The 20481-nt window shown below is 45.6% G+C and overlaps 1 protein-coding gene across 3 annotated transcripts in view; it reads right to left on the reverse strand.

Annotated features, from left to right (window-relative positions):
* The window catches only part of Rpn3 (regulatory particle non-ATPase 3), a 202681-nt gene that overhangs the window by 172105 nt on the left and 10095 nt on the right, over nucleotides 1–20481 (reverse strand). The window contains exons 1-2 of one of the 3 annotated variants that reach the window (XM_075893971.1): nucleotides 14168–14201; nucleotides 10556–10687 (exon numbers count right to left, since the gene is read on the reverse strand). In XM_075893971.1, coding sequence (XP_075750086.1) covers nucleotides 10556–10687; nucleotides 14168–14186 — 151 coding nt within the window. In that variant the 5' untranslated portion in view covers nucleotides 14187–14201. Of the gene's footprint in view, nucleotides 1–10555; nucleotides 10688–14167; nucleotides 14202–20481 lie in introns of those variants that run through there. The other 2 variants (XM_075893970.1, XM_075893972.1) reach the window with 2 other exon arrangements.

Consider the following 20481-nt stretch of genomic DNA (forward strand, 5'->3'; position numbering starts at 1 on the left):
TATTACAGGTCGAGACTTAACTGGAAATGCTTTAAAACTTCATCTAAAGAGCACAAAGTGAGAGTTAAAAGGTCGAAAGTATGCATTCTTCGAGCACCTTGCCGCTAATAATGCGCTGCCGCTAGCCATTGTTGATCGTATGAGTAGAAGAGTCGAGCCTCACTCTTCAAATAACAACAGTTTTTCTCGCTAGTGCAGCGCAAGAAATAACAAAAAGAATCACTCTTCTGTGAGTTCTTCGAGCACTGCGACTGGTTCATCACATGGTACGAATCGGGGACCGCCATTGGCCTCTGCGCGCCTGTATGTGCTGTGAAACCTGTTTGCGGGGTCCATGTCTTGTCGAGCAGCGCAGCTGAACAATGCTTTTCTCGTATAATCATCTCCGTTATGAATGAAAAAAGGCATTGCTCGCAAGTGAAAGCCGTTGTGCGGCGTGCTCTCTAGGAATAGGCTATGAGCAGCTGGTCCGATTTGCGGCAGTTGTTAGCTTGCAAAAGCCAATGCATCAAAGTCATTCACCACCGTCAGCCGGAAAGTTCGTGATGTGGCAATGGATGCCGCCATATTGAAGGAGCTGCACCTGCAGCAGAGTGTTGTGGCCGCTGAAAGATGCTTAAAAAAGGACAGTCGCCGACTAGTGGCATCGGAGAAGAAGCATGAGCATGCTGAAAACTTCAAGCAAGCCATGAAAAGAAAGCGCACCAAGGAGAATGATGATGACTACATTCCTGGTAGCTTCTAACATGATTAATGCACCGATTCACACCTTTTCTTGTTAAATATAAGTGCTCAGCATGTTCCTAAACTTCTTTTCTAGTTTTCTCAAAACAACATTTTTCATCACACCCTAAGCCATTGCCCACACTATCTTTTGATGTAGCAGTCAGATTTTGATAATTTTTGCAGCATTTGAAAGCTTATACATTGATTAGTGCAAGAAAACCAAAAAAATGTAATATTTTTATTTAAAATAGTGATTTAATTAGCAACAAACTTAAGCAACAGTTTCAGATTTCTAATGAGTATACTTGTTAAGGCTATAACTCTGGTACCAATGAAGCTAAAAATAAAATTATGGTTTTGTTGCACTCCCTGGCCTTCATGGAATGCTGTCATATCAAATTTGTAGCAATATTTTATGAGGAAGATGTCAAAAGGCTGGACAGAATGCAAGTTTATGTAACAGTCAATATTTAAAAATCTAAAAGTGATAGTAAAAAACTAATTGCATATTTGTTTTCAGCTGTGAAAAATGCATATTGTATTAAAATTTCAGCTGGAAACACTGAAAAAAAAAAAAAAATTTCAGACCAGTGTCCCCCCTTAATACTAAAACCCTAAATATACATGGTGCCGAGCTTGTCTCATGAAATGACGCCTCGTGATATGTGCTGTGTGTATAATTCCAGAGGGCTGACGAGCTCATGTAAAGGTAATGTGTGAAGAAACCTTCAGAAGACTGCAATCAAGTGGACTTATGAACATAATTATGTACCGCACTTGCTGTATTCAAAAGCTGACTTGCAAGTTAAAGAATACTAAAAAACGAACAGCTATCGAACTTACAATTCGCCCACTACGTGGTCTTAAGGCCACCTACGGCGCTCTGAAAAACGGAGGAAGCGTCAAAGCAGTGAAGAGGAAACTTGGGATAGCCAAACATCGGATGCATGCACTAAGGGACAAAGAAAAGGCAGAATAACTACCAATATGAATAGGATAGTTAAAATAGCAGAGGAGTTTTACAGAGATCTGTACAGTAGCCAGGACAACCACGATTTTAATACTATAAGAACTAGCAGTAACCCAGATGACACCCCACCAGTAATGATAGAAGAAGTCAGAAATGCTTTGGAGAGCATGCAAAGAGGCAAAGCTGCTGGTGAGGATCAGGTAACATCAGATCTGGTGAAAGATGGAGGACAGATTGTGATAGAAAAACTAGCCACACTGTTTAGGAGGTGTCTCCTGATGGGAAAGAGCACCAGAGTCTTGGAAGAACGCTAACATCACTTTAATACATACGAAAGGAGATGACAAGGACTTGAAGAATTACAGGCCGATTAGCTTGCTCTCTGTAGTATACAAGCTATTTACAAAGGTAATTGCTAACAGAGTAAAGAAAACATTGGAGTTCAATCAACCAAAGAAACAAGCAGGATTACGAACAGGCTACTCAACAATCGACCACATTCATATATACCATCAATCAGGTATTAGAGAAATACTCAGAATACAGCCAACCACTATGCATAGCCTTCATTGATTACGAGGAGGCGTTTGATTCAGTATAAATATCAGCCGTCATGAAGACACTGCGGAATCAGGGCGTAGATGAAGTATATATAAACATTCTGGAAGAAATCTACAGGGGATCAACTGCTACCATAGTGCTTCATAAAGAAAGCAACAGAATACCAATCAAGAAGGGTGTAAGGCAGGGGGACACAATCTCCCCAATGCTATTTATCGCATGCTTACAGGAGGTTTTCAGAAGCCTAGAATGGGAACAGTTAGGGATAAGAGTTAATGGAGAATACCTTAGTAACCTGCACTTCGCCGATGACATTGCATTGCTGAGTAACTCAGGGGACGAATTGCAACTCATGATTACGGAGTTAGACAAGGAGAGGAGAAAGGTGGGTCTTAAAATTAATCTGCAGAAAACGAAAGTAATGTACAACAACCTCGAAAAGGAGCAGCGCTTCGAGATAGGTAATAGTGCACTTCAAGTTGTAAAAGACTATGTCTACTTAGGGCAGGTAATAACCGCGGAGCCGAACCACGATAATGAATTGACTAGAAGAATAAGAATGGGGTGGAGCACATTTGGCAAGCACTCTCAAATTATGACAGGTAGATTGCCACTATCCCTCAAGAGGAAGGTATATAACAGCTGTATCTTGCCGGTACTTAGCTATAGCAGAAACCTGGAGACTTACAAAGAGGGTTCAGCTTAAATTGAGGACGACGCAGCGAGCAATGGAAAGCAAAATGGTAGGTGTAACCTTAAGAGACAAGAAGAGAGCAGAGTGAATTAGGGAACAAACGGGGGTAAAAATATATCAAAGCTGAAATCAAGAAGAAGAAATGGACATGGGCCGGGCATGTAGCGTGTAGACAGGATAACCGCTGGTCGTTAAGGGTAACTAACTGGATTCCCAGAGAAGGCAAGCGGATTAGGGGGAGACAGAAGGTTAGGTGGGCAGATGAGATTAAGAAGTTTCTGGGTATAAATTGGCAGCAACAAGCACAGGACCGGGTTAACTGGCGGAACATGGGAGAGGCCCTTGTTCTGCAGTAGACGTAGTCAGGCTGATGATGATGATGATGATGATGATGTGCCCTAGACACCCTTGTCCCATGCCCAATAGCTGAAATGCTCCACAAATTCAAAAAAAAAAAAAAACTTTTAATTAGTGAAACACTGCAATATTGAAACCTAAACGCAACCGCCTGCACTTTTACGCGTGACATAATCCTTTGTCCAAACCTGCCTGATTGTGCATATTGCTTTTCAGATGGCACTACCTGTACATGTCGCCCAAGTTTGTGCCTGCGGTTATCGGCTAAAACGTTTAGGCTGTTGTGGTGAATATATGACAAATCGTGTGCGGCCCACAACACAACACCACTTACCACCAACCGCACGCCCTCCAACACGTAAAAGGAAATCGCATGCTCAACCAAGGAAGCACCGGCCAAACCCACGCAATCCATAGCAGACAAGCAGACGCTGCAGTGGCACATTAGTTACGCCATGCAAAACTCACTACGTTGCCATTAATTCTGGCAAGCGAGGTGAGCATTTGAAGGCAAGCTTTACAATTCATTTGGAAAGAATCTGCGAAGCTCTCAAGCCTGCAATTTGGCATGAATGACACAAACGTGCAAATGAATGTACCCAGTGAATTTCATTGACTTTGAAAAATCACCGGAGTTGGCCTGAATACGTGCATAATGTCTGAGTGGGTGGCCGACTTTAAACTTGGTTGTTAGAACAATCATGTGTTGTGACGCCAGATGGCAATATATGCTTGTACCACACAATATTAGTGCAATCTTACATGTTATATTGTGAAGCCTGTATAGAGCATGTGCGTGTTTGATAGCACGAACGTTATTTTCACTGCATTTCCAAGCAGAGCAAGCTATTTTCACTATTTCCAAGCAGACGCATGGCCGTGTGCAAACGGCCTGGGTTTGATGCTCACTTCGACCAGGATATATTCATTTTTATTTTATTAGCACTTCTTGACACCCTTTCTTTCAATTAATGTGTCTGTATTGGGTCTAAGGAGGCTCCTTTCTAGTATTCCTGTCACACAGCAAATATAATGTCATTTACAGCGAATGCCATTTCTTTGTTATCACACGTGAAAACTAATGTCGCTTAATGAAAATGACATTTTCGGTCGAATGGGTCCCCGAAACACATTTCCATTCGATTTTAGATCGAGTGAGCAGTCTCGATGCCAAGGTCTATTAGGGAATGATGGTTATTTTAGGTACACATAACATTTATCATTTGTAAATATCTTGTTCTTTACTAACTCAACTTATTGGCTTGATGACATGACAGTATGCGCAAAAGTTACTAAAAAAGCTACTCTCAACTACCATGGCTCGATGCCAACCATGTTTGATTTCTGCTCTGTTGTCGTTGCCTGTATCATTGATGTTGATCGTTCGATTGCACGTGTTGCGGTTACCAAAGTGGTGACTACACGAAATCACTGCCGCCGTGTCATCTTTGCATTAGAAAAGTCAGTTGTGCGCCCCGCTTAAGCTGACTGAGTACCACAGCAAATATAATGTCATTTACAGCGAATGCCATTTCTTTGTTATCACACGTGAAAACTAATGTCGCTTAATGAAAATGACATTTTCGGTCGAATGAGTCCCCGAAACACATTTCCATTCGATTTTAGATCGAGTGAGCAGTCTCGATGCCAAGGTCTATTAGGGAATGATGGTTATTTTAGGTACACATAACATTTATCATTTGTAAATATCTTGTTCTTTACTAACTCAACTTATTGGTTTGATGACATGACAGTATGCGCAAAAGTTACTAAAAAAGCTACTCTCAACTACCATGGCTCGATGCCAACCATGTTTGATTTCTGCTCTGTTGTCGTTGCCTGTATCATTGATGTTGATCGTTCGATTGCACGTGTTGCGGTTACCAAAGTGGTGACTACACGAAATCACTGCCGCCGTGTCATCTTTGCATTAGAAAAGTCAGTTGTGCGCCCCGCTTAAGCTGACTGTACTCATGCCGGTCGTGCATATCGTCAGCCATGTTGGTTTTCAAGTGTGTTGTGCACCTGTAGCTAGTTGTGTAAAACAATCACGTTTATATTCTAAGAGCCCCTTTTTACCCATAAAAATTATTTTTGTAGATACACACATGTTGTATGAAAGTTTCTGGATATTTTTATTTCTCCCAAAATCCATGGCTCAGGAAGTCTCGGGTCATGGTCGTCATTTCAAAATGACATTAGCACGCTGATAAAATGACATTAGCTCTGCTTAATGTCATTAATTGTAAATGTCATTAGGTTTGCCGTGCAACTGGGATACAGTCGAACCTCGCTACAACGAAACTGATGGGGCGCGGATAAATTTCAATGAAGCGAACATTTCGTTGTAGTGAAATAAAAAAAAATATAGCTGATCTGAGCTAGCAAAACAAAGAAACGTTTATTCTCAAAATTTAAAAAATGTCCGCTGCTTCCTATTTTTTCGCAGCAGCGTCACGGCACGATTCTCAGCTATGCATAGCGAGGCCATGATGAAAAACAAGCTGTAACAACTACTACAACTGCTTTCGTGAACCAACGAAACAGTTGCATCAACACGTTAACACCAGCAGCTGTCCGCCGTCAAAGGTATCCAACAATGTCGAGATGGAGGCAAGGTATCGTGAAGCGGAGCGGCGACTTTTGCATTATTCTATGCAATGCTTATCATCTTTCACTCGTGGCTAGCTAATCTTGCTGATAATGTGGTCGAACAGCCGCTCTGTTTAGTTACCACACTGGCCAAGCGCGACCATAATGATAAGCATCGGAATCGGAAAAGGCATGGTTCCGCAGTTGCGCCCAGCAGCTGCGTGAAGGAAACCATGAACTGAGCGACTGAGCTTAACCACCGAAAGCAAACATATTACTTGACTCGTACTTGACTCGTTCTTGACTCAAGAGAGTCTTGCCGGTCGCCATAAATCGTTCTCGAACTTGCGGACGACTTGAAGGCGACTTGGCTCGGTCGAAGCCAGGACAAGTTTCAAGTCAGCTGCGGGGCTAGCTTGAAAGTGACTTTATGCATTAGTTCAACATGGCCACCTTTCGAATGGACGTGGCGCGGAGGGTGGCCGCTTTTGAGTTTGCTTGCCTTGCCATAAGTGTAGCATTTTCTGAGGCGCACTGCCTGCCGAAGATTCTTGGACCCGCTTTACGTGACCGAGGAAATTCAATGGACTTGTACGTCGAGCAACAATTCCACGCTTGGTACAGATTCCCGAAGAACGTCGTGCGGCAGCTGCTGGCTATGTTGCCGCTCCGTGAAAGTGGGGACAACCGAAGACGGCCTGTGCTTCTAATGTTACAGCTACTGATGGCTCTCAGGTTTTACTGCGCTGGCACATTCTAAACAGTCACCGGGAATCTTGTCCGCATTTCGTAGTCAACAGTGAGCCGTGCAGTCCGAAAAGTTACGCTACTGATCGCAAAGCACCTGTACGCGATGCTGATGTGCTTTCCGCAGCCAGCGGCACTTTCTATGTGAAGTGGCTGAGTTCCCTGGCTTTACAGATTGTGTCGACTACAATCATGTGCGTATTAATAGCCCCGGTGGTGACGCCGCCGAAGTGTTCCGTAACCGCCAAGGCTATTTCTGTTTTTCTAAAACACGACGACATTTTCCGTCTCTTTCGGGACAAAATTTACTCGGTGCTGTGTCTGTGTGCTTTGTCTATCATTTTGTCCCGTCTAGGGCGCTGTTTCTCACTCAGAAAGGCATTGCTTGCAGCACAACTCTACATAAAATTCTACGCACTCAAAAAAAGAGGTGCCCTTATCACAGGTTTTTTGATCATGTGCCTCTCTCTTCACCATCAGGCAGCGAGACAATGCTGCCCCTCGCGAGACAAAATTCTGCTGAGGCCAGTGTCCTCACCCCCGCTTTTCCTCTTGTTTACCAAGCTCTTCAAAAGGCTACGAATCACTTTTGTTCCCAGAACTTGTTTTTTTTTCATATATAACTGCGACCTAGCCCACTACAAGCACGTCTACAGGCGAACAGAAAGACGAATAATGTGAAAATGGCGTTACCTCGTGAGCCAGGTGAGCACAAATACACGGCGTGGCGTTAGATTTAAAAAAATAAATAAATAACGAAGAAAGACCCCAACGTTCCGCCTCCAACCAAGCAAGCGTAAAGAAACGCGCCGCATTTGAGTGGCCACTAAAAGCAGTGGGCAATGAACGCTTTACAGAAGCAAGACTGCGCATCCCTGTGGCAGCAGGAACCACGTGTTACTCGTTAGCCGTAAAATGGCAAAAATATGCTTGTGGCACTTCGTTTTTATAGTTGTTTTAAAACGTATGGTCTTTTTTTACTGTAACACGTGCTTTACGCGAATAACTTCACTAGTAACCTCGTTAGCAGGCGAGCAGCGTGTTCCTGCTTTGAAGCTCGTTCTTGACTTGACCAAGCAAGACAGCTTGAGCATCTACGAAACGCGAAGGCTGACCTGAGCGTTTTGAAGTTCACTGCTTGCTTCACGCTGGCTTGCTCGTCAAGTCGAAGGAGCGAGCCAATAACATCTCTGCATTCGGGGGTAAGCTTCGAATTGTCTATGGCTCACAAGCAAACCAGCAGGGCAGTCTCAATGCCACTGCTATCGAGCAATGGCGACGCCCAAGTTTGCTGAACAGTGGCGGTATGGCGGCGGTTTCTGGTGGTGCCAACATGTGTTTTAGACTACGTTGACTGATTTTCAGGCTCTGAAAATGCATCGAAATATTAAAAATTGAGTTTTATTTATTCAAAATACCTTACAGACCCAACAGAGCATTGTATCTGGGGAGCATAAAGGGAATACATACATGAATTGGTACACTTTCCATATAAACAATAACATGACCTAAATGTCAATTATTATACAAGTCCTCACAGGAATAAGAATGAGAAAATATTAATAATAATTTTAATAGGAATAGAACGGCGATGAACATCAGATGAGTATACGCGTGAAATAATGATTTAAAACAAGCTAAAGAAACAAGCACAAATCGTGAAAATCGTGAAAAGACTTTCCATTATTCAAAAGAAAACATCACTGAATATAACCCAACAGCACTGAATGGCATGTTAGAATTCAAAGCATCAAACAAAATAAGTTTAGTAAGAGAAAAAAAAAGTGAGATACTAGAAAAAAAAAGCGAGATACTCATACTGCATAGCAATAACTGTCTGAGCCTGGAATCGCATTGTAAAATTTCGTTGAAGCGGGACAATAGAAGAAAAAGTGTTCGTTGTGGCGACAACATTTATGCATTGACTCCTATGGACTGCTGACGGGGTATCGTGAATTTTTCGTTGTAGCGGGAATTTCATTCAAGCCGCGTTCGTCGTAGCGGAGTTCAACTGTACCATCTTTCTTAGCAGTGTAGACAAGGAACTGGAGAAAGATATTCAGATGGTGAGGTCACAAAGGTGTTCTCCTTCAGGAACAGAGTTCTACATACGTTTGATTCGGTGGGCTGACGTTCACATCAGAGGTTTCGGTTGACTATAAGCTGCAGTACCCCAATGTCAACTTGTATTTCTAACCGGGTCACATTTGTGGGGCACATTTGCCATGTCCAGAGAAGCCACTTTAAAGCTATACTTCTGGCCTTTAAATAGACTGTATAGAATTCCACTGTGGGTTCCTGCTTGTGGTCGGCTTTACAAAAATCTCGTTCGCATTCTGTGAAGCACGGTTTTGCGTTCTAAATTGGCCGGCTGAAGGATACTTGGTACCCTCAGCCTGTTTTGCGAGCATCGTGCGAAAAACTTCTGAAAAATCGTCAACTAGGCAACGAATCAGCAAGTCAAATTATTTCATTTTAAAAAGTGCAATTCTATACGCGCATGGGCTTTTCAAGCATTTATGACGTAAAGGTAGTATATTTGGCAAGAAACAAAACTGGCAGCGTGTTCTCCAGAGTAAAGTGAGAATATGAAAGTGACAAAAGGGGCTGTGCCATAGTATGTGGAATGCGACAATAAGATAGGATACCCATGACGTGTATGTAGGTTAGACAAGCAGGTGCGTGAATACCGTACCAGATAAAGGAAGCACATGGCAAGTATTGGTTTCTGAACAAACACCTCGACCTTCACTGCAACGAACGCAGCCCCAGTGTTGATAACGCTTTTCATAAGCACTATAACAAAACATTCAGCAAAACCGTGGAAGTGTTTTTCATTTCTCAGCATAAAGACTGTGTAATTCAATGTTGCGCTTCCATTTCAGACAGAGACATCACTATTGTCTGCTACGTCGTGAATGTTAAGCCATTTCATGTGTGCCACATAGCATGCTGATTTTTTTATGTACCATGCGCAGTTCTGTTAGGAAGTCCGAGTTTTGGTAACTGGAACTAATTGTGAGAAAGCATCTGTCTCTTCTTTGTCCCTGTGTATCCATGCTGCTTCTTAAGTAGCGATACACGGTGAAACTTGTGGTGCACTGGTGTGCGTGTCCTCTTTGAGCACCACTTGTTCTGTCCATCGCGTAACTCTTCCAAATCAAGGGCTTTAAAAACTTTGATTAAGGATGTGCTCAATAGCACTGGGAAGGTCTCTGCCTTAAACCTCCCTTTATTGGAATTTTGTTGCTTTATGGCTTAATGGAAGACATTGGTGGGAATTATCAGACATTCTCATGAACTTGCTTTGGGATGTTTATCATTTCTCAGGACCGTAGCAACAATATACAGCATGATTAGTAGTAAAGTTTTCAGATATATAATGTCGGCGATCACACTGATGGTCGCCAATTTGGGATGTGTGCACGGCTGTGCAATAAATGTGTTGTGCACAGTGACAGCTGGTAGCCCATTCCCTCTTTTCTTGAAAGACAGCAGTGACATCATTACGTTCGGTGGCCCAGATAATCGTTTGTCTGTACATGCCATGTGGCGCGATTCCACTGACAATAAAGCGCTCAACACGTGCCGCCATAGTGATGCTCTAAAGTGTCATGATCAACAGACATAACCAAAATTAATCGCAATTACTCTCAGAACAAAAGCAATGTATTACCTTTGAAATTGAGACCCTGAAAGCGGCTCGAGGGAGGATGCATCTTCGGTTATTTAAACAAGCACAACACTCACTCGTGCAAAGCCGGTCAGCATGCTTCTGGGCACACCACGTCGTAGCCCACGAGCTCTCCCCCTGGCTCTACACCGACGTGGAGGTAGATGTACACCAATCGCCTGACAAGCCTGTAGGATGACTAAAGCAGTGGCCACAAGCCGACATCCCTGCTCACCTTCTATGGTCAATGTGTCCGGGTCTGCTTTCACCGCATCCTGTTCGGCCACAGCGGGGCTATCCACATTCTTCATCTCCACGTCCGCCTGCTCGGTAACCATGTTGCAGCACTGGTGGGGGGACCTCTGCGCTGGTACCATCATCGCCATCAGTCTAACTATGCCCACAGTGTGTTCTGCCAACTAAGCTAAAGCTGTGCTGGCTGCAAACTTTTTAATCTCATTTTCTTCCCCAAACTTTCTGCCTTCTCTTGGAAAACAGTCTTTTAAGGTATGTCACCACCTTTTTAAAAAAACTTTGGAAATTTTAATCTCAAGTTTATTGCTTAGAGTCCACTTTGAGAGGGGCAGTTTTACAAGACCCTTCAAGCTTGTTATGAAGAAAAGTTAAACTAACTAAAATTTAGTCGCCAATATCAACTAAATAAGCCTCTCGCACCAGCAGTCACCACATGAAAAGAAAATGGACCACATGAAAAAAAAAAAATTCGACCACACGAAAAGAAAATGGCTTGGATGCCCTGTGTTTGTATGCAGAGGCCTCGCAACGAACGAGGATATTTGTCTTATCAATACTAGAAAAATACATTCCAAAGCTACAAAATTCGGTTGCATTTAAATAGAATTCACAATTCTGAATTGTTCCAGTTCATTATACATGTTAATGACTCATAAAGGAGCCCAGGAAGTTTCATTGCAATATATTAGTTTGCTCAAAAGTTTCAAGCTTTTGCACAATGTAACACACATAAAAGTCAAGTTCTGAAAAAAAAAAGACAAGAAAAAAGATTTCAGAAACATGCAATTTTTTATGCGACCCCTGACCCACAGAGAACAGCCGCCATCGGAAAGTTTTCACATTCCTCTGAGGCGGTCCACTGGTTCATGGGTCCTTGCGCCTACTAGAGGCGTTTTGTAAGAACCTTCACTCAAAGCCACTGAGTGGGAGAAGTGCCACGAAGACTTCTTATGACAGACGATTGCCACCAGCACTTGGTTATTTCGATAAGAGTGCAGAGGTGCACACGAACGCAAGTGGCGTAGTGCTAGGCACTGTGCTAGTTCAAGCAAGAAAGATGGCATCGAATGGGTCATCCCATATGTCAGCAAGTCTATTCAGAAGGTAAAATGCAGTTACTCTACAACCGAAAAGGAGCACCTTGCCATCGTCTGAGCGGCCCCAAAATTTCGACCCCACTTGTATGGCAAGCCGTTCTAAGTTGTCAGAGCACCATGCTTTGTGTTTGCTCGCCAACCTCAAGGAGCTGTCTGGTCGCTTGGCCCATTGCAGCTTACTGCTATAAGAGTTTGGCGTCACAGTGGTCTATAATTGAGGAATAAAGCATTCTCACACATACCGAAACCTCATCGACTCATCTTCCCCTGAGCCAATAAGTGCTAGTAATTTTGTAGACAAGCAACAGGTCGAACCTATGCTGCGTTATTGACAGGAAGTACAAACGTGCCAGCTGTGTCTACTCGGGAAGAAATTCACACCAAACAAGTCGACATATGTTCTAGTTGTTCCAGACAGTTCAGGGCAACAGATTTTGCAGGTGTCTCATGACCAGCTTGCCGCCTGTCATCTTGGGTTCGCTTGTACTTTACTAATGATCCAAAAAAAATTACTACCGGCCACATCTCAATGTTGATGTTGCCCACTACGTCAGGATCTACCATGACTGTCAGCGCCTCAAGACCCCACCTGTTGTACTTGTGCAGCCTATTGACCCTCCAACAAAACACTTCAAAGAAATCGGAATAGACCTGCCTAACCCATTTCTGGCGTCGTCTTAAGGAAAAAAGTCAATAGCAGTGGCGACAGACTACCTGACACGCTACACCGAAACAAAGGCGCTACCATCAGGAAGTGCCCCAGAGATCCCAAGAGTTTGTGAGGAACATTGTTCTCTGGCATGGTGTGCCCCAAGTCCTCGTTAGTGACAGGGGAACAGCATTCACTGTGAAGCTCACGCAACAGATGCTGCATTTTAGCCACACGTGTCATTAACATACTACCACCTACCATGCCCAAACGAATGGCTTTATGAAGCAATTCAACACGCTGACCAACATGCTCGCTATGTACATGAATGTCAAGCACAAGATGTGGGACAAAGTTCTCCCTCACATTACCTTTGCGTATAATATGGCACTAGAAAACGCATATGACCCCTTTCAAACTTTGAAGCCACCCCTATGCTAAATGCCATGCTGCCACAAGTCAACGATGAGAACATCAACCAATATGTTGCCAGCTTTCGACAACATGACAAGGAGGCCCACCAGCTTGCCTGAACACTCATCAAGAGGCAGCAACACACAGATGCCAAACATTACAACTTCCAACAGCGGGTCCTGGACTTCACACTTGGTGTCGTAATGGTGCGAACACTGAGTTTCTGTCGCAGCAAGAAGCTTCACCATCAATATTTTGGCCTTGACAAGGTCACACCAGACCTTGGGCCACTCACCCACAAAGTTGTTCCTGATAGGATTATGCAATTTCAACGACGCTGAGTACGCCCCAGGTTTTAAGTGTTAAACTCTCGTACTGCGTTTCATGGTGTGTTTACTTTTCCTAATTGTTTTTTCTTGCAAGTTTTACATTTTGTTTGTATTGCATTCACTGTAGCATCAGGACAATGCTCTCCCACGTGCCACGTGCATTTACGTTAGTGTCTGTTTCATTGAGGAGATCTGTTCTCATGTCGTTGGCATGTTGCTCCATCGCTCGTTCGTGGCATGTCTGTCGTAAACAGTGGAACGAAATGTTTCATGTGCACCTTGCGGTGTCGCTGAGCGAGTCAGCCATGACTGTTATAATAAAAATAAAGAAAGACTGCATTGGCAAAATAACAAGCACTCTTTCCACTAATGTTCAGTTGCACATATTGTTTCCCTGAATATTTTCTTTTTGACAGCAGTTCTTTTACGGGCACAAGTTATCCTAAATAAAATTTATTTATTTAGAGGTCACCTTGTCTGCACGTGGGGAAAAGCACCGTCACTTTAATGTGACAATATTCTTCGTACATCGATTTCGTATCTAAAGTGCATGTGTGTATATAAAGGAAAGCCTGGTCATCATTTGTCAGAAGAAACAGTACCGCAAGAGCTGAGAACGCCATTCCACAACTTTGTTATTACCAGCAGTCGTGCCAGGAAGGGAGTTCTGCTGTAAAAGGGGGGGGGGAAAGGGAGAGGGTTCATAGCTTTATGTAACGTCTCAATCATTTCATTTACACATCAGTTGGCTAAAGAAGATTGGACAGCATGTGAGTGTTCAAGTACTGTACTCACGGATTGAAATGGAACACTTGGTAAAACACGTTGGTGGGCTAGTTGGTTTGCATCCATGAATTCTAAGTAACCATGAGCACAAGGTCGTAGAAGAGTACTGACACAGGCAGAGCGCTACTTTCAACTGATATTTTATTTTCACACAAAATGATGAATATATACAGAGCGAGCACGGAAATAACATGAACGTAAACCTACTGTCACATGCTTGCTCAAGAACGTAGACGGCAGTTCTGCATGTGCCATGAAGGACTATGAAATTGAGGAAAAAGAAAAACTCGCTTGTGCGTTCTATTAAAGAGACCTACCTGCTTCTGGTCTCTCCATCTCTGCGGCAAGACCTCTGTTCTGACGTCGTGACACTGGTGGAGGTGCTGGAGCCTGCAACCTGATGCAGGACAGTCTTCCTCGAACCCGTTCACCTAGTCCAGAGACTCAGCCCCTCATCATGACTCCGGTGCACTGATTTAGTCGGCGTCTACTAGGCCCAAGTCCGGTGTCCGCACCTGTTCCGCCTTTTTCTAGCATGGCAGTTCCTACGACATCCACGGTTAGCCTTCTATCGCAGCCCACTCTTCCCTCGCAGGTGACTCTTGAACATCCTCGCGTTCCTGAAGTTTTCTATGGGGAAGAGTTCGAGGATGTCGAGGACTGGCTCGAACAGTTCGAACGGGTCGCTGTATCCAACCACAGGAGCAAACAGCACAAACTTAGTCGTGCATATTTCGCACTGGAAGATGACGCTCGCACGTGGTACGAGAACCCCGAGACTACATTCCAATCTTGGGAAGATTTCCGTCGAAAGCTCCTCGCTACATTTTTTAACTCGGACCGACGGGATTGCGCACAGCAACTGATTGAGGCCCGCGTGCAAAACCCCAACGAAACAGCCGCCATTTTCGCAGAGGGTATGATCCGTCTGTTCGGACAAGCTCACCCTGACATGCCCGAGGCGAAGAAGGTGCGTCACCTATTGCAGGGTGTTAAAGAACCAGTGTTTGCGGGCCTCGTACGAAATCCACCTACAACAGTAGATGAATTCATAAGAGAGGCGACTGTCATCGAGCGCGCACTGCAACAACGATGCCGACACTTTGACCACCTGCCGAACCACAGGCCAGTAAGTGCTGCAGCTCAGAACACTGTCATATGCGAAAGTTCCCTGTGACAAATGATTAGGAAAATTTTGCATGAGGAACTTCGGACCCTCTGCGTTACCCTTACCCAACTGCCTGTCGCATCTGTTGCCGAAATCGTCCGCCAGGAGTTGAGGCAAGCCGTTACACCACCCACGCCAAGTGCTGAGCCACATCCAGCGAGCTACGCTGATGTGGTCCGTCGTCTTTCACCGTCATTTATGGCGACACCTATCCAGCCACGACCTGCTGCCGTACCTTGGTGGCAACGGGATTCTACAAGACGACCACCAATTCGCCGAATAGACTTATGGCGCATGGCCGACCGTCGACCTATTTGCTTCCGCTGCGGAGAACCCAGTCACATGGCCCGCTATTACCGTCATGGCGATTCCAGGTTCGGGAACTTTGCTCGTCCCGCTTCTTTTTGCTCTGAAGACCGTCGTGCCCACGATGCCGATCAGCTGTCGCCTATCCAAGCGACTCCACCGCGTAGTTGGTGATATCCATCACCTGCGCATCCCCGTGACTTTCCTCAGAGCTACGCAGATGTCACCAGAGGCCGTTCGCCTAGCCCTCTCTTGGGAAACTAACAGCTGCGACCTCCGGGGGCAAGGTTGCCAATCGTCGAGACACCAAAAAGTTTCCCCTATCATCGCAAGAAGATATGACGACAATGACGACGAATACTAATGCCGATGAAGTTGTATATGCCGATATTAGCGTTCTCATTGACAGACACCACGTTACAGCACTGGTCGACACTGGCGCCGACTTCTCAATCATGCGACAAGAGCTCGCCGACCGCCTTAGAAAGGTCAAAACACCATGAACAGGGCCGCACATAAGGAGTGCTAGTGGTCAGCTGATGACTCCCACGGGTAAATGCACCACTCGACCTTGCATCGGGGATTCTCGCTTCGTGGCCACTTTCGTCATGTTGCCAGACTGCTGTAAAGAGTTAATTTTGGGCATGGATTTTCTTCAAGACCATGGCGCTGTTATCAACATCCCTTAACGTATGGTGACCTTTTGCACACATCCATATGTCAACAACAGAAGCGACGAACCACGTGGCCATTTGCGAGTAGCCGATGATGTGACGCTCCCACCGAGATCCTGCTGCCTTGGCGGTGTCCAGTGGGTGGCCTTGCTATAAAAATGTGATAGCGAAGCACATAGTCGCTCTTTTGTTCACGCAAGGCACTTCCGTCGCAAGAGGCGTCCTGGCGCTTACTGGTGGACAGGCAGAAGTGCTCCTCACAAACTTCAGCAATGAGCGCCGTCAAATCTAGCAAGCTATGGGATTGTTTTGCTTTGCAACCAATTGACGCGACTATCCCCGCCTCAACAACTTTGCCTGTGGACATCTACTCCACGCTACCGCACACTGATAGAAAGCGCCTGCTTGAACTTATACACCAATTCGTAGACTGTTTTTCGCGTACGTCAAAGGTCCAGCAAACACCATTGACTAAGCACCGCATCATTAGTGAAGACAACATGCGACTGATTCAGCAGAACCCCTACGGTGTGGCTCCAAAAGAACGTGAAGAAATTCAGAAACAAGTACAGAAGATGCTCGCGGATGACGTCATACAACCTTAGAAAAGGCCTTAGGCTTTCCCCGTGGTTTCGGTCAAGAAAAAATACGGCAGCTTGCGCTTCTGTATTGATTATCGCAAATTGAACCAAGTCACGAAGAAAGACGTCTATCCACTGCTTTGCATAGAAGATTCACTCGATCGGCTGCGTCATGCGCCCTATTTCTCTTCAATGAACCTCCGAAGCGGCTACTGGAAGATAGAAGTCGACGAGAGAGATCGTGAAAAAACGGCCTTTTTGACGCCTGATAGCCTTTACCAATTTAAGGTGCTTCCTTTTGGGTTGTGCTCGGCACCAGCCACTTTTCAGCGTATCATGGACACCGTACTATCAGGCCTGAAGTGGAAAACATGCTTGGTCTATATGGACGATTTTATTGCATTCTCAGCAACATTCGAGGAACATCTCAGCCGTTTATTCACCGTCCTCCAAGCCATACGTTTGGCCGTCCTTACTTTAAAACCAGAAAAATGTCATTTTGGTTTCAACGAATTCAGCTTCCTAGGCCATGTCGTCAGTCATGAGGGTGTTCGACCTGACCCGGCCCAAATAGACGCCATAGCACAATTTCCTGCACCACGCAACAAAAAGGCCGTGAGACGCTTCTTAGGGTTGTGCGCCTATTACCGAAAATTTATCGAGGACTTTTCGTCTATTGCGGCGCCATTGACGCAACTCACACGTGAGAACATCCTCCTTTTTTGGGGTGAACAAGAGCGAATGGCATTCAATGAACTACGACAACGCCTGAAAACACCAGTCCTTGCGCACTTTGACCAGGAGGCCCCTACAGCACTTTACATTGACGCCAGCAACGTAGGTCTGGGTGCCGTTCTGGTGCAGTGGCAAGACGGCTGTGAAAGAATGACAGCCTATGCCAGCACAGCTTTCTCTCGCACGGAGGAAAACTACTCTACTACCGAGAAGGAGTGTCTCGCCGTGGTGTGGGCGGTCATCAAATTTCGTCCATATTTGTACAGCCGCTCCTTCAACGTTGTTAGCGATCTTTGTGCTGGCTCACCAACTTTAAAGATCCACCTGGCCGTTTGGTGCGCTAGAGCTTAAGGCTTCAATAGTTCGACATGACCATCATCTATAAATCTGGAAAGAGGCACACTGACGCCGACCGTCTCTCACGGTCGCCAGTGGTCTCTCACGGTCGACTGTCCCTGATGATGACGAAAACATCGACGCAGCATTCTTGGGAGTTGTCAACACAGCCACAGTTGCACGAGAGCAGCGCAGTGACCCCAAGCTGTTACCGCTCATTGAATATCTAGAAGGACGACATAAAGATGTGCTGCGGTTATTTGCTAGAGGACTTCCATCTTTTTGCTTGCGAAACGATGTTCTCTATAAGAAAGACTTCTCACCAACCGGCAGCCCGTACTCGCTTGTCGTGCCTGCCTCTCTTCGGAAAGAAATTATAGAAGCGTGCCATGATGAAGCAACTTCTGGTCATCTAGCCTACACCCGTACATTGTGCCGACTACGACGCAAGTACTACTGGCCAAAGTTACCTGCTGCTGTTAACCATCACGTACGAACTTGCACTGATCGCCAAAGACGCAAAGCGCCTCCCAGCAAGCCAGCCGGTCTTTTACACCCAGTCGAAGCACCAGCGAAGCCGTTCACCCAGATTGGGATGGATTTCCTAGGTCCCTTTCCAACTTCCACAACTGGAAACAGATGGATTATTGTGGCCACCGATTACCTCTCCCGTTATGCAGAAACTAAAGCTATGCAGTGCGGCACAGCAGAAGCCGCTTTGTTCTTTATCGAAAACATCGTCCTTCCGCAAGGTGCTCCGACATCAGTGATCACAGACAGGGGACCCGACTTCACTGCAGAGCTTTTGGAGTCGGTTCTCAGACTCACCGGTACAGCTCACCGGAGAACAACTGCATACCATCTGCAGACAAACGGACTGACAGAGCGCCTCGATAGGACCCTCACAGACATGATCAGCATGTGAGTTGACACGGAACATAAAAAGTGGGATCAGATATTGTCGTGCATGACCTTTGCCTATAATACCGCTTGGCAAGAAACCACTGGAATGACACTGTTCAGTTTGATCTATGGTCGCGAAGGCATGACAACGTTGGACGCCATGTTGCCGCATGAGTGTGACGACATCCATGTAGACGCCGAAGAATTCACTCAGCACGATGAGAAAGCCAGACAGCTCGCGCGTGTGCGCATCTGTCATCAACAGCATCAAGATACACAACGATGCGACCCCCGACAAAAGTTCATTAGCTACACACCAGGCGAGAAGGTCTGGGTCTGGATTCCGATACATTGACGTGGACTGCTTGAAAAACTGCTAAGACGGTACTTTGGCCCACACAGCGTCACCCGATGCTTGAACGACATGAACTACGAAGTTGTTCCCGACACCGACTGTAGTTCTAAGCATCAAAATCATTTACCCCAAAGTGCACGTCGTGCGTATGAAACCGTATTTATCGAGTTAATTAGCTCCCGGTTACCGTGTTGGCGCGACCACTTCATACACCTGGTAGAGCGCCTAAGTTGTGCATCGGGACGATGCCTTTTTCGGAGGGAGGCAAATTTCACGTGCTTGCTCAAGAAAGACGACGGCCGTTGTGCATGTGCCATGAAGGACTGTGAAATTGACAAAAAAGAACTCACTTGCGCGTTCTATTAAAAAGACCGACCGGCTTTTGGTGTCTCAATCTCTGCGGCAAGACCTCTGTTTTGACGACGTGACGATATATTCATATATATTGCTGTGATACTGGTGGGAACGCGTAGAAGAAGAAGAGAACGAGATTGGCACGAGCGGTGATCTGCCAGATTCCTGGACTCTCGCAGTCATCATCTTTTATCAATAAAGGCATATCACCGTAACAAGATTGGTGGAAAGCGTGGGGTACAGCGGAGCGATCCCAGGCGAACGATCAGGGAAGCGTTATCTCAAGAACTAAGCTGAAGCCGCCAACTGGCTGGTCTACCACCACTCTATATGGATCCGATTGCTGACGGCGACCCCACGCACTCTCCGTCTGGCACTACGTGGCCCCGACACATGGTAGCACGAAGCTTCTCTGGGAGGGTCGGAGAATATGTCGACGAATGGCTGAAATACTTCAACCGTGTGAGTTATTGCAATTGTTGGGATGCAGCCTCCCTGTTGTCCAACGTCGGATTGTTTCTTCAAGGGACGGCTTGGTGTAGTTTGAAAACGACGAAGAAACAATAATGACCTGGGAAGCGTTTGAGAAAGAAATAGCGAGCTGCTTCGAGGACCCATTTTGACGAACAAGAAGCACGCTGAGCAAACTTTGATGCAGCGTGCTCGAGTCTCCAATGAAACATGCACAACGTATATTGAAGAGATTCTGAAATTGTGCAAGTCTGTAGACCCACGCATGAAAGAAGACAAGGTTGGGCATCTTCTCAAAGGGGTTGCTGAGGATGTCTACAATTTCCTCATCGGCAAGGAGACCTTGGCGTCTGTAGCGGACGTAATCCAACATTGCCGCACGTTTGAAACACTGAAGGCTAGGCGCATCACTCCCAAATTTGGTAGACTTGCCAACGTCACCACCATTGCTTTTACATCTACATCCCTTTGACCATCTACGTCCCTTTGATTTGAACAAGGTTTCACGACGTGCGTCAGGCCCCTGTGTGCTATAACTGTGGTTTTTCGTGGACATGTGGCTCGATTCTGTGGTCAGAGGCGTCGCCCCCAGAAGCGCTACTACGAGGGATCATCAGCTTCTTCTCGACAAAACCGCTGGCGCGGTGGCATGCGCTCGATGCGGGACACGTACGTTGGGGACGGCTTCCACCAAACCACCCACAGTGATACACATGTGGGATGCAATTTCCACTGGAATTTTGGCAAC

Source organism: Rhipicephalus microplus, chromosome 4 (genome assembly GCF_043290135.1).
Source record: "Rhipicephalus microplus isolate Deutch F79 chromosome 4, USDA_Rmic, whole genome shotgun sequence".
Lineage (NCBI taxonomy): Eukaryota > Metazoa > Arthropoda > Arachnida > Ixodida > Ixodidae > Rhipicephalus > Rhipicephalus microplus.